Source organism: Telopea speciosissima, chromosome 2 (genome assembly GCF_018873765.1).
Source record: "Telopea speciosissima isolate NSW1024214 ecotype Mountain lineage chromosome 2, Tspe_v1, whole genome shotgun sequence".
Lineage (NCBI taxonomy): Eukaryota > Viridiplantae > Streptophyta > Magnoliopsida > Proteales > Proteaceae > Telopea > Telopea speciosissima.
The window spans coordinates 66,163,338-66,177,891 of NC_057917.1; the positions used below are offsets into that span (position 1 = coordinate 66,163,338).

The 14,554-nt window shown below is 38.1% G+C and overlaps 1 protein-coding gene across 1 annotated transcript; it reads left to right on the top strand.

Moving 5' to 3' along the window:
- The first annotated feature begins 11,685 nt into the window (after positions 1 to 11,685).
- LOC122651011 lies at positions 11,686 to 12,399 on the top strand. The gene has a single exon (XM_043844355.1). The coding sequence runs from the start codon at positions 11,686 to 11,688 to the stop codon at positions 12,397 to 12,399; it is 714 nt and encodes a 237-aa protein (XP_043700290.1).
- The last annotated feature ends 2,155 nt before the right edge of the window (positions 12,400 to 14,554 follow it).

Below are 14,554 nucleotides of genomic sequence, written 5' to 3' on the forward strand. Positions count from 1 at the left end.
TCTAGGCCAATGGGTGAGCATGCCTAGTATCTATCCAGGGGTAGAGGCGTCATCTCACGGTGCCCTGTGAGAGGGCGTAGAAAACACCACCAAGTAGAGATCTCTTTTTAACTTTACCTTGATTGTTCCTTTCTCTTTCATGATTAGGCTGGCAAGTTGTGGTGTATCAGAAACATTTCCTGCCTCAAGAGACCATGTAAACACACATTCACACCATACTAGACAGACATGCACATACATTATGGATGGAGAAATCATCACATGCATATGTAATGCAACCCCAAGAGTCCAAGACAAAGGAATTAAGTTTTCTGTGCATCTCATTCCTCCAAAAAATAAAGACCACTAGTGGGAAATGAAGAAGCAAGAAGATGACAGGTGAGAAGATTATGCCCTAGGATCTACCATTCTTTGCTCTCTCTGTCTCTCTCTGTCTCTCTCTCTCAATCTATCTATCTATAGTGACTGTCATGTTCTGAAGGGCATGCCTGTACCAGGAAGGGGCTAAAGCAGGGAGGGTTGAAACAGAAGTATCCACTTTCCAGTATATGATCCCTCTGCCTATATATAAAGCATTCTAAAATTCTCTCATCCTCACCTATAAAAGACCCATCACTTACACTAATTCATTAACTCAAGTTTCATACCCCCTTGCACAGATGAATTACTGGGCAGTTCTTCCTTGGCAAGTGGCTACTCTAGCTACCACTACCAACGTGAATTCCTCATGAAGTGTGATTAGTGACAGCCCATTGCCAAAGGAGATCTGCCCTGCAATTCTCAACTCTGCAATTAATGGACCTTTCCTATGTATTATATATGCAATCACTTCTACTATCAGCTGGCTTTAAGAGGTAAGATTTTCTTTGTTCAGAATCATGAAATGCAGGTTAAAGAAGCTTTTACTTTTCTTGTTTCCAATTAAAACACTCCATGTTTGAGCTGATGGTTTGCCAAGATTTCTTTTTGTTACTCATGCATATAACCAAGTGTGTTGTATGAAGTGGTACTTCAAGAACTGAGACGATCAAAGTTGACATATATTCATGAAAATGGCTTCCTTTTTTTTAAAATTAAATTCTTGTTCTTCCATTTTTTATTTTTTATTTTGGCGCAGGTAAAGTCAGTACAGATTAGGGTTGGAGCTGAAACCATAGTTTAAGAAAGGCAGAAGAAATCAACCACTGGCTCCACTCTCTCCTCAGTTGTTTGCACAGTGTCTTCTTGCAATAGATACTAAACTACTATTCTGATCATTTTTTTTTTCTCAAGAAACCCTTTGCATTATAAAGTGAAACCCTAGGAAGCATTTTTGGCTCACTACATTTCATTTCTGACTAACCACTCTTCCCTACGTTGTCGTATAGCTTTTTTGGATGGAACATGTTTTCTGGTAAAAAGCAACGGAGGTGCAGTTCAGATGTTTCTAGGAAGCTTTAGCCTTTGCTTTGATGAGCATTTTAGTTTTTCACGGCACATCTAGGTCTTCCACGGCTACTTTCTACATAAAGGAATAAACTTCCAGTCTTCCAATAACTGATGAGAACATGAAATTTCCATACAAGCATTGGATGAAACATTGCCAAATGTACTTTGATGGTTAGGGTTGGACAAAAGGTTCAAATGTTGGACCCGGATCCTCTGTGGCGCGGCAGGGCATCCAGTGCACATCGGACGGTCAGGAGCATCCGGGCATGCAGCCCAACACACGGGTGCTGGGGATGGGGCTGCGTGCCAAGGTACGTGCTCTGGCTGTCCGATGTGCACTGGACACCTTGTAGTGCCACAGAGGAGCCCCATCCTCAAAGCTTGTAAAGGTTTATTTTTTATTTTAATTGAGAAATGTGTGGTTGGAATTAGAAGTAGAAGGGCTAAGGCGAAACTTCTTGTACGAGGCTTTTAGTGGTGGTTTCCCAATCAAAAAACAAAAGAACAAAACCAAAGCCAAGAACAACATCCAAAATACAAATAATCAAGGGAGACTATGGGGGAGAATTGCACTGGGATGTCCCAGGAGGAAGTAAAAAACCGATTTCTCGCAGTATCAACACAAGGAGAGAGTATTTGAGAGCCTTCTGACGGACGTCAAACATAAAAGAAGCCAAATCTGATACTATGTCTTGGAGGGGGGAATTCCATCACCTCTTGTTTCACTCTCACCAAATGTGATTGATCTATGCATAAAAAACTAAACGACTAATAATGTCATAGATTGAGTTTCCTTTAAGGATTCCGTGTAATAAGTTTTTGATATTTAGCAACCACTTTGACAAATTGGTGCAAGAGCTGATAGATCATCCACTCTTCCTTGAAGCAGAACAGGTTAACATTGAAAAGTTGTGTCAAGTGTGATGATTTGTAGAAATGAGATAGGACCCAACCCCATTCCTGATCAAAAGGCCGAATCTGCCCAGGGAAGGAGCAACACTGACACCTTCCCTTATCTTCCTAGAGACTGGGCAAGAGAAGAATAAGTGAGACATCTTCCTAAGCATTTCAAAAAAGACAACAATTGGGAATAGAGATAGAACGGCATTGAAGGAACTCTCTGTCTCAGTGTAGAGTGGTGGCTTGGGTTGCAATCTGGCTGGAGCTCTTTCAATATGCCGCCTCTGCTGGATTATTCAATGAATGAATGTGTTGTTGATAAAGAGCATAGCGGGCGGGGGCTTTCTGATCCGCTTTCGGCCTTCCCCATCTGTTCCCACGCACGGATTCTGCCACTGAGAATCTTTTCGGCTAGCTTTTGGATTCCTTCTGCTTTTGTGCATTGAGTGAGAAAGGTATGAGAGTGAGAGCTCTCCAAGAGATAAAATTGTGCCTGGGAATAAAACCTTTAAACCAAATAACCCTAGTCCAAGGAACCAATGGCATTTTTAACCACACTAAGTTCTAGACAGAGGAAGTAGAGAATCTCCCAGTAGGACAAGCAATCTACTGGATAAGGTCTCCCTTCCCCTGGGGGAGCTGGGAATGTACTGCAAGTCTGATCGGACCTCCAAAAGAGTAGGGGAAGAAAGGGGTCCTGGATCCAAAGAGCCATCGTGCAAATGGAAGAACCTTGCCAACCTATTAGCCCCCACATCATAGCGGATCTTGTCACCATAACAGGAGAGGACACCTTTGGATGCCAGGAGTCTAACAAAAATAACATGTCCACCCAATCATCTATGATAGTCATGATAGAGGTATCCACAAAGTGCCTAAGTTGGAGAATCTTTCTCCAAAACCTGGAAGAATTAGAAGGGTAGGACACAGTCCAAATAAAGTCCTTTTTTAAGGGCGGGAGTAAAGCCAATCAACCCAAATAGAATCAGCTCTAGAAACAATCTTCCAAAAAAGCTTCATCAGGGCAACAGAATTAACCTCTTTAACTCTTCTCAAACCAAGGTCTCCATCATGCAAATAGCTTTCCAGCTACAAGTGTGCAATAAATTCGAGTTGTCACTAAGGAAGGAGCACATAAGAGATTCGATCTTATGAATAATGCTATTCGGAGCCCAAATACCCTATTCTAGTAACGGTAGGAAGCTTGCATTGCCGACCTGATGAGCTCTAACCTTCCAGTGAAAGACAAAAGTCTATTTTTCCAGAGCTAATCCACTTATGAATATTCCACAACTAAATAGTTACTACTTAAGTATCCTACAATGGGTTTTTTTTTATTCCCCTTCTAAAGCATGGATTTTCAACAGCAGTCTTATTACCGTCTCTAAGAGCTTTTAGAGGGGGTATTTTTGTCGGTAGTAAGAAGATTCAAACACAAGATCTCTTGAACAACTAGCTCATGAAGCCAAGTAATGGAATGCCGCTAATCTGTCTTAAACGAAATTGACAGGGTTTGCCAGACAATCTGCAATACTATTGTGTGTTCTAGAAATACAAGAGAATAAAACTGACTAAAAAGAGGTTGTTACAATGATAATATCTTGGATTATTGGGTCAATACTGGGACGAGTAGCAGTTCTTCTAGGATTTGTAAGAGTGAAAATAACCTCCAAATTATCCAATTCCACCACAATGTATCCAAACCCATTGATTTAGCATGAAGAAGTCCCGTACGGAATGCAAGAGCTTCACCCACTATTGTCGAATTGAATGCAACATAATCTAAGACTGCAAAGATTTGTGCACCAAAATTATCCACGACAGCTTATAAAATTCACTTCTAAATATTACCATTGCTAAAGGTGAGACCTTTGCTGGCGGTTTTATTTTTCCATCGCTAATAATATTTTGTAAAATTAAAAATAAAAATCTTTAGTTCTTTACGGGCAATTTTAAATAATCGCTACTAATACTCTTTTATTTAAGTTAAAAGAGAAAATGTTTTAGGGGAGATAAAAAAATTTGCCGCCGTTAAATGAATATATTAATTATTAGACAGTGGCTTAAAGATACCACTGATAATATGTTTTCTTATTTAAAAATATTATATTTTAACGGCAATAAGAAATAAATGCCACTAATAAACCGTTTAACGGGGGTATTTTTACCACCAGTAGTTAAAGTTTGCCTTCTTCACCCTCCTTCACGCTCTCCTCTCTCTCTCTCTCTCTCTCTCTCTCTCTCAATTTCAATTTAATCTAATTACCTTAAACGGCTAAACTCACGTGCCTTAATTGAAATTTTGCTCATGCAGTCTGTACCGGTGCTTAGCTTGATTGCTAAATATACTAAAACCTCTTATAGCTGATTTAGAGGTTTTACAAAGCCCATTTCCCATGGACTGAACCAGATGACAGCTCATTTATTAATTGGGCCGGGCTGAAAATTGCCCACCCTGATGGTCCTATCTGGTGTCCCACTTTGAAAAGGAACCTAATTACTAATGCTGAAAGTACTCTCCTTCATCTACGGGTTCAAGTTTGTCCCAGCAAGGCCAACCCCGAACCTGAGCCCGCCCTGAGTCCAACAAAGCTTGGCCTGGGCTAGGGTTGAAATTTATAGGCCCAGGGTAGTCAGATCAGGCCTCAAGACGGTCAAAAAACAAGATTTACCCGGCCTTGCCTAGACCTGAAATGATAGAAATAGGGGCTACCAAGGTCAATCAAGGCCAACCCGACCCAATCAGGGTTAATAAGGGCTGGACTGGGTTGGGTTAAGCACTTGAGACCGATAGACTGGCCTGGCTGCAATATCCCAGTCAGGACTGGGCTGGGCCTATGGGACCTAGGGTTGGACTGGGTTTAAAAATCAATCTCTCTCTCTCTCTCTCTCTCGACCAGATGAAGCCAAACAAAGTCAACCCAAGGCCAATGGCACATCCCCGGGAGTCCAACGGCAACACACACAAAAAAAAAAGGGAGAGAGATTGGTGTTTGAAGCAAACTTGCTAGAAAGATCTCATTGAAACAAATCAATCTTTGCATGGTCATACACCTGCTTTTCCAACCTAATTATATAAGAAATCAAAAAAGTTTCTCATTTAAATAGATTTAGATGAGAACCTTTCTTCAATAGAATATACTGGATGATTGGAGTGGTCATTCCCCAAGACCAGTTGTTCATTCTGAATGATGCAAAACTGATAGTGAGAGCCTATGTCTTCCTGTGTTTTGCAGTAGGGAACTTTTATTAAAAATCCATTCTCAAATCTAAACATTTTGATTTCCTTCCGCGAGTCAACCAACAATATCTCTCATTCACATTATTGGGGGGTGCAAATCACATGTTAACCTAAAATAAATAAATTATTTTGTCAACAACCCAAACGTAACCTAAAGAAATTATTTCCAATATTTTTATTGAAGTAAGTAAGTACGTGTCTCAGTGCCTCTGACTCCTATCCACAAAGCTGAGTGGACCCAAATCATGATGAAAGGAGCGAAAAGCAATAAAGTATATCCATTTGGACCATTTGTGTTTTATTTTTTCGCATTTCCCAAAACACCCTTTTGCGAATTTCTCTATACTCGGCCGCACTGGGGCAGTGTAAATAGACGCGAATACATTACAGTATTGTGGAAGTCAATGTCACGTGCCCAAACAATTTATAATCCCATTGAGTCACGTGTTTCGTTTGGGTTAATTCTAACTCTATTATTCTAACCGAAGAGAATAATCCAACAAAACACTTCAAATCTGGGAGTGTGGGACCCACAATTGACACTGGTCCCCTAGTTTTAGGCCACATAACACGCTCTACCCGTGACGCAGGAAGACTGAAATATACTCTTTATTTGACTATTGTACATTTATACCTTCGGTTGAGCCGTTTGGGTCGACCAGATCAGTTCTTTTGAACCATTGGGCCATAAGAATCAGATTTGATGTTTAATCACTCAAAAAGGAAAAATAAAATTTGATTTATTAGAGGGGGAAAAAAAAAATCCTCGTTCCACATATCAAGATAGGTTCTAGTACCAACATTCATTTAGTCAGTAATACCATTATATCCTTTTTTCTATTAATACATAGTATTAAGTAATGTTTATATAAAACAAGGGAAAGAGAATGCTATCCAGTCATGTACGGTATATGGCCCTGCGCCTAAACACAGGATCGGGCAAATTGATTGTTGCACTCTCAAGGATTTTCGCCTTTCCAAAGGGTGCAATGGTTATTTTGCGTGACCCTGTGTCTAAATGCAACGGCCACGCGCTGCACGTGACTAGTTAGTGTTCTTTCTCCCATAAAACGAAAGGAGAAAAGTTTCTTGGGGGGGGGGGGGAGTGTACCGCCCACACACAGACACATTGAGGGGCAAAATGATTGCCCCACCCCCAATGAGAGATAGAAATCCGACCCCACCCCCCACCCCTCATTATACTTCCATGCACGCTCTCATTGACCCCCAGTGCATGTGCAGGACACACTAACCCATAGAAAACTCTTGGCTAAAACAAAAAAAAATTCAGAAAATAGTATGTGTACACCCATGGTAAGACCTCATCGGCCACATAGACAATTGATGTGGCTATTATGACTACTGGATAGAGAGGACATGGTCTAATTAAGTACGTGTCAAATTTCAAACTCAAATTCAATTAAATACCCCTTACCCATGCACACATACTATACTCTTATTATCACTACTATGCACTCTCCCATAGCCTTGGATTTTTTTAATTTTTATTCTGTCGTGTGACAAACTCTGATATAATTGCAACTTGAAATATCAACAATCGATCTAGAAGTTTATCTGTCCACAAAATTTAGGATTTGTCATGAAAATTGTTAAATTACAATGGCAAAGGTTTCTTTGCAGTTAACACGGTTGAACCATGTCCTCTTGGGCTCAACCATTGGTGTATTTATATGAATGAACGACTTGAGTTGACTCTCCAACCAAGCTCACTGAAAGTGAAAGTGACTCTTATCTCAACCACGAGAATCATAATATCGTATACCTCGGCCAATTCTCTATTTAATAATAATAATAATAATCGCATTTCTTCAGCCACTTTTTTGTTTTTAACAGTCACGTTTTTCGGCTTACGCATATGATAATGGTACTTATTACCAAAACTAAAAAATGATAATGGTACTAATAGTACCCCATAATCAATAATTAAGTTTAAACCTAAGGATTAAAATAGAATATACTAAGGGACAACAACTTCCGGCTGCCGGCCATAAACCGAATATTCTATTGTTCTTTTGTTCACATAAATACCCTTTTGAGTTCTGATCTCAAGCTTGTGCCCGTGGTTTTAGTTCACGGTATCAGAACGGATATCAATCAACTCGAAAATCAATATGATATCGGATCGGTATTGACACGGATTAATCATATTGGATAAATTTGCTTTTGATTTTTCTTTAAAAATGGGTTTTTTGACCATTTTACCCTTTGATCATATCATGTCATCAATACAATATCAGTACGATATCAAGATCTATCACTTACAAAACCGATATGTATCACCTGATACATGCGATATGATACCGATACCTCAAGCCATGATTGTGCCAAACCTCTAGGCTCTAGCTGCTTGAGAATTGAGAAAGATTTTGGGACATACAGGAATTATAAGCAATCCGTGGGGAGAATTTTGTTGAAGGAAGAATGAGAAAATTAGAAAGTCTTTTACCTCACGCGTAGGGCATAAAGGTGCGATTCTTCAGATTAACGCATCATAGTGGACACCCACTCACTCCTCCTATCGGTTCTCATTCAAAATGAGTAGGGGAAGATTCGAGGTGCCACAGTATTAATTATCCAAACTACCCTTCCAAGGATTTGAGAATTACATTACATGGAAAAATAAAGCTACTTGACTCCACGTTAGAATAGTTTTTCTTTTTTTTCCTTTTTTTTTTTTATTAAACGTTAGAATAGTCAAACACTAGTTTACAACTTTCTTTCTTCTTGGTATAAAATAAACAATGCTTCTTGTTACCCCCAATTGTGTAGAGCTAGTTATATTTAACCATGTGATGAAAACAATATCATCGTATTTGTCCATCTTTAGAGGTGTGAATTGACAACTGCTCCTCAAGCTTATTCAGAGATTTGAATGTAGTGTTTGGTCATGGGAATGTTTTTATTTTCTATTATTTGATGGTCACCATTTTATTTTTAAATTTGGAAAGTTTGTAATGAAGAAGTACGAGTTATTTTAATCTGCTTTGTTTTCTGTTTCCTCCATTTCCCCAAATTCCTCTAATAGAGGGGGGTGGATCCCACCTGGGTAGTGGTGTTCGGGCAGAGGTAGGATGGTCTTTTCTACCATCTCTATTAGAGGAACTTGAGAAAATGGACCTACCTAGAAAATGAAGCAGATCGATAAAGGTCTGAAGTACAAGGGTATTGTTGTGAGTTTAGCTTAGTATCTGTCTAAACGAGCCAAGTTGGAGAGACTAAGGTTGTCTGCCTCTGCCTCACGGGATGCTATGGATATTGTATGCTCTTTGCTTTCTTAGTTTCTTTGGTTTTCTTTTCACCATATATATATATGAAGCTAAGTTTTCTGTCGAGAGAGTATACTCTAGGAACTCCCTGTGTCTATCGCTCCTCCCATAATAGGGGCATATATGTAATTTCATAGGAGAGGAGAGGAGAGAGAGAGAGAGACACATGGAGGCGCTACCATACGCTATCCATTTCATATATATTCTTTCTCTCAAAAAACATATATGAATATATAAATGCATTGCAACTTATAGGGAACAATCATGTTGGATAATGTTGCGTCAAGAACTGATTCGGTCAACTTCCTCTCGGATCAATCTTGCACAGAAAACAATTAGTACAAGAGTGACCAGGCTAAGCCGGCATAGCACACTCTGATGCTTAAGTCAATGCTCTTAGCAAGAGAACATGAAGAGTGAATTGATAGCGAGTAGTGGGTACGTGAGAAAAATATATTCCTCTTTACATTTCAATAATGATGATTTCACGACCTTAGAAAACATACTAAGAAGGTGTAGACTCACGTACATAGAAATGATTATTACGGGGTAAGTTTGGATCAAGTTTTTCTACTTCTTCAATATTGGAGGCTAAGGTTGCTTGGGACGCTCTACTTTTGGCAAGGCGTATGCATTCCTCATGTGGTGATCTTCTCTAATTGTTTGGCAGTGATTTGATATTTAGCTAGCTTCATCCAACTCTTCTATATATAAAATGGGCTACTAGTGGTATTTTAGATAATGTTTGTTTAGGGGTGTCAACTGGTCCGGTTCTGGACTACTGGACTGGTTCTTTAACGGTTCTGACTCTAAGGTCGTATCCAGATCAGATCCGGACCAATAAGCTCATTGATTCCAAATCTGAGATCCAGAACCATTAACTAATGGGTGGTCCGGTTTTGGTTCCTAATCGGATCCAAACATACCCTTGTTGAGTAGCCAAATGTAAAACATTTTTTTCATTGGAACTACAAATCTCAAGCAAGCTATAATCTTTCTAAAGCAATTCATTAACTACTTGTGTGTCTTTTATGTGCAACAGATATGAGAGGGGTAGAATACTAGAATTTGAGGGACCAACTGTCTTGCTTAGTCTTGGGTCATGTTCTAATAGCAACTGGACAACAACTATATAATAAAAGTCACTTTAACTGTATGTTAAAATAGCAAAGATCATCTTTTAACATTTTAAAACAGAAAAAATGGTGCAAGATAAGTTCGAATGTATGCATTTTTTTTGGGTCCAACGGCTCCTTAACAGTTCCAGGAACAATACCAGATCTAGACCAATAAGCTATTGGGTAGGTTGGTTCCGATTCTTAACGGGACGGTTTTGATTCGGTTACCAGTTTCGGTCCAAAATTGACACCCCTATGTTTGTTTTCTTAATCTAGAAACAGCCTTGCTATGAAAGCAAAGATAAGGTTGACGAACATTATGACCGTCACCAAACCCCACAGTGATCAGAGCCCTGTGCACTGGCTACACTTTTTCTTTTCTCTTTAAAAAAAAAATCAATTTTTGGTTTTCGTTTCATGGTCCTATAACAAGGAAGCTCATTCCCTTGTGGCAAGTGTAGCTAGATTTTGCTTTTCTAGTACTATTATGGTTCTTTGTTCTTTCTTCGTCAAGAGGTTTTGATTTACCAATGGGCATGAAACACATGATAAATTATAAATGTCTTACCACGCAGGTATCTTAATTTTTCTTCTCCTTTTCTTTTTATTAGGTACATGTTTGGTCCTATCACCATTTATATTTTGTTTTGTAGAAAAACATTAACAATGATACAAGCTAACCTTCCCATGAACTTACTCTCTTACATTATATTTGTTAGACCCTCTAATCAATTGACCACAATTTTGTAACTACACCAAATAATAGATTAACTTCTTGTCAAACTACTCTCATTGCATTATTGACCAACTAACCAATAAAGACCAAGACTGATTGTTCGGTGTCATCTAATTGGTACTCTCTCCAAATGTCCTTGATTGAATGGTTGTTAACGTTATTATTATGATAGGTGGCAATACATGACCGGGTCGGGTCAAATTTGGGTAAGAACTAAAGAAGGGAGATCTTAAACTACCTTTTCTTTCCAACTTAATTTCTAAACTTACAATGAGCTTATCTATTAACTTCCATATTAAGGATCCAATAAATGTCTTACCATACGCAATTCATTTTCTTAAATTTATATCAAAATCAAATCATCACAGGTCCAAATCCAAAAATAATAAAAAAATAAAAGGGAAGAAGAACGATGCCTAGTCGTATGGCTCCTGCACTAGAAAGGGGACCAATGAAGGGATGCGCAAGGCATCGAAGAAGAGGGTTTTTTATTTCGTACGAACGCTGCGGTCGTTTCAAAGGAGCAATGTTTGGGCACAAGCTACACGCGATCGGGCAACGTTTTTTTTTTTTTTTTTTTTTTTTTTTTTTTTAAACTCATCAAATAAGTGAGGGGCGAGGGTTCTATAGTCATTTTATGATAATATTTAATGCCGAGGTGCATAAAACTTCTGCCAATAAATAATGACAAAAGCAAAAGCCACGTAAGGCCAAGTCCCGTTTCTATTTGGCCTTCTTTTTCTTATGTGGAAATGTAACACATTAACACGGTAAGAAATAAAAACGTGTTAGAAATTAGAATTACTATTTAAAAAAGAAAAAAAAAAAAAGATGTATTTGTGTAATAACCGAACAAATACAAGGGTATTTTGGTCATGTGAACGATTATTTATTAAGCATCTCCTTCGCCGTCTGGTATTCTAAATTCTAACCGCTAAGATTTTTTCCTATCCTCTCTTCCATCTTCATCTCTAAATGGGTATATTCTCACAGCCGCCATTAATGGAAGCAGAAGAAGTGCTGCAGCTCATCGACTCTGGTTGGTTCGGCCATGATATTTCCACAGAAAAACAACCTTCGACAGCTCCTCCGACAGCCCCTGTTCATGAAATCCCAAGCGAAGCCCCAAAGCCTGCCATCTCTCGCCTTCCCACGATTCTTGTTCGATCTCGGAGCGACGATTTGAGTTTCAAAACGAGCTTCAAATCAAATTCTCCTTCCCCGAATTCAGTTCTTCTCATAGCAAAACTCCAACCAATTCTTTCAGGCAAAGAAGTTGTAGAAGTTGCAGAAAGCAACACGAATCAAGAAAAGATCGAAAGAGCTGTTAAGAAAAAGAGGGACTTGAGAAGGAGGGGTAGCAGCAAAAGTTTATCAGACCTTGAGTTTGAAGAGCTAAAAGGGTTCATGGATCTGGGTTTTGTTTTCTCTGAAGAAGATAAAGATTCACGTTTGGTTTCTATCATTCCTGGGTTACAGAGATTGGGGAAAAAATCTGATGAAAAAGAGACAACCATTGACGAATCAGCAATTCCAAGACCTTATCTTTCAGAAGCTTGGGATCTTCAGAATCGAAGAAGTGAAGAGATCCCATTAATGAATTGGAGATTTCCTGCTTCCGGTAACGAAATCGACATAAAAGATCATCTCAGAAGTTGGGCTCACACAGTTGCATCTACTGTTAGATGAAGAGATACGGTTTTAGATTTCCTCCTCTGTTTTCCCCTGTTCTTCTCTGATCTCTCTACCAAACAAATCCAAAGCAAGCTTCGTTGTTTTACCGTATTTGGTTCAACAATGTAATTTTGTTTTTTACTTGTACTGTAAATAAATTAAAAAGCGTGAAAATTCTAGAAAAATTTTGCAGTTCAATTTTGATATCTCATCACTGCTCAATCATCAGTTCTAACACCCTAAGAAATATCTCAAATAATGTCTTAACTATATTGTGTTGACGTGTGACTAATCTGGCCCCAGTTTGCCTTTCCCTGCAAAGGTAAAAATTCAACTGTTTGAGGGTATTTTTTGTAAATTGGATATATGGTTTTTTTTTCTTTTTTTTCTTTTTTTTTTTTTTTGGAGGGGGGGAGGGGTGGAGGAGGGGGTGACAGAGTTGTTCATGGCTAAAAGATGATTTAATTAGGGTTTTCAGCCTACACCTGGTTAGATGATTTGGTTGACTCAACTAGATTAAAAATCTAATCTAAACCCATTTTAGTAGTCTTAAATGCCCACCTTATTGGCAATGCTCCTGCTTTTCTCATTAAGGCATTACATAAAGTAGGGAGGCAGAACAACAAAAGAAAACTATAGGAGCTAGTGAGGTAGACTAAATTTATTTAATTTTTTTATGCCAGGAATAATACTAATTAATTATCCACTTGCCAAAAGAAAACTTTCAAAAACATTATTTCTTGTTCTTAGATTTATTTAATTTTTTGCCAAGGTTAATACTAATTAATTATCCACTTGAAAAAAAAAAAACTTGCAAAATAACAAGATGTGTTGCATTTTTCCTTGAAGGATTTATAATCTCTTATTTGTCTTCCTTTAATTATTCAAATAAATTGATATTAATTAAAACAACTTATTTATTAGGATTTCTCTAAATTGTGTTCTAAACAATGAAAATTAATCAAAAAAAACACTATGACAATATGAGATTAGAATTTAAAGAGATTTGTGTAAATACCCAATCCAAAAGCTTGAACTATTAAGTAGAGAGATTCACGAATATATGAAGGGATATTCTCCCAACATTTCCCCTTGTGTAGTAGGTAAGACGGAACTACATATATGTGCATAGATAAACGAAGGCAGGTCTACAAGCACTTGCAACAGGACTAGAGAAAACTTACTCCGATACCATGTCAATATCCAATCCAAAAGTACGAACTATTAGGTGGAGGGACTCACATATGAGGGGACAAAAGATTTCACATACAACCGATGTGGGAATATTCTCCCAACATCTCTAATACCATGTCGGGTTGTTGATATACAATTATACATTGTTGTAGCCTCTTTACTTAAAGTGATTTCCTTATTGACACCTCTTAAGGTGTCAAATAATTTGTATCCTTATTTTTTTGCCCAGTTTTTTTCTAAAGAAGGTAATAGTGTGTCATTTTACATGTGTACTAAAAGTGTGCTCGACAATGACACATTTTGATAACGACATAATGATATGTCACTTACAACTCATTTTTTAAAACTATCTTCTCTTAGAAATAAGACAAGTGTCAAAAGAGATGAGAATGAAATTATATTAGCACCTTGAATCATGAGTTTTACTCAAGTGACTAATAACGTGCATTTTCTTTTCTTAAGCAAGAAGACTACGATCATTGACTTCTAGTAATTCAAAATTAAACCGTACACAAGTTAAAGGCATGCCTTAATTTGATTGAAGTGTATCAAAAAATAATGGAAATGCCCTTTTATTGAAGGGTATTATTCTCTGTCGCAAAACTTTCTTGGTTGGCGGACTAGGTAAGGGTGTTTCATGTTAGGACACCTAATTTTGTCTCATGGAATAATCTAATTATTGAACACCTAGGAGATGGTCTGGATATACCACATATCAAATTTCATACCCGAATTCAATAATCATTTACCTCAATACATGGTATGTATTCCTGGGTACGTCCATCCTCACCTCTTGGTATGCAAACAAAATTAGATCCCTTCTGATTTATTAATGCTTTGTTTTTGTCACATGTTGGATTCTTTTGGGGCTGAAACTTCACATGTAAGCAAGAGACTTTGGGATCTATCCAACTTAGCGGGATTGAAACCATGCAATTCAGGTGCTTTATTAATGTAATTCAAATATTCTATAAAA

Bases quoted from the DNA above. Each gene is read 5' to 3' on its own strand.
- LOC122651011 (XM_043844355.1), top strand. From the start codon at position 11,686: ATGGGTATATTCTCACAGCCGCCATTAATGGAAGCAGAAGAAGTGCTG.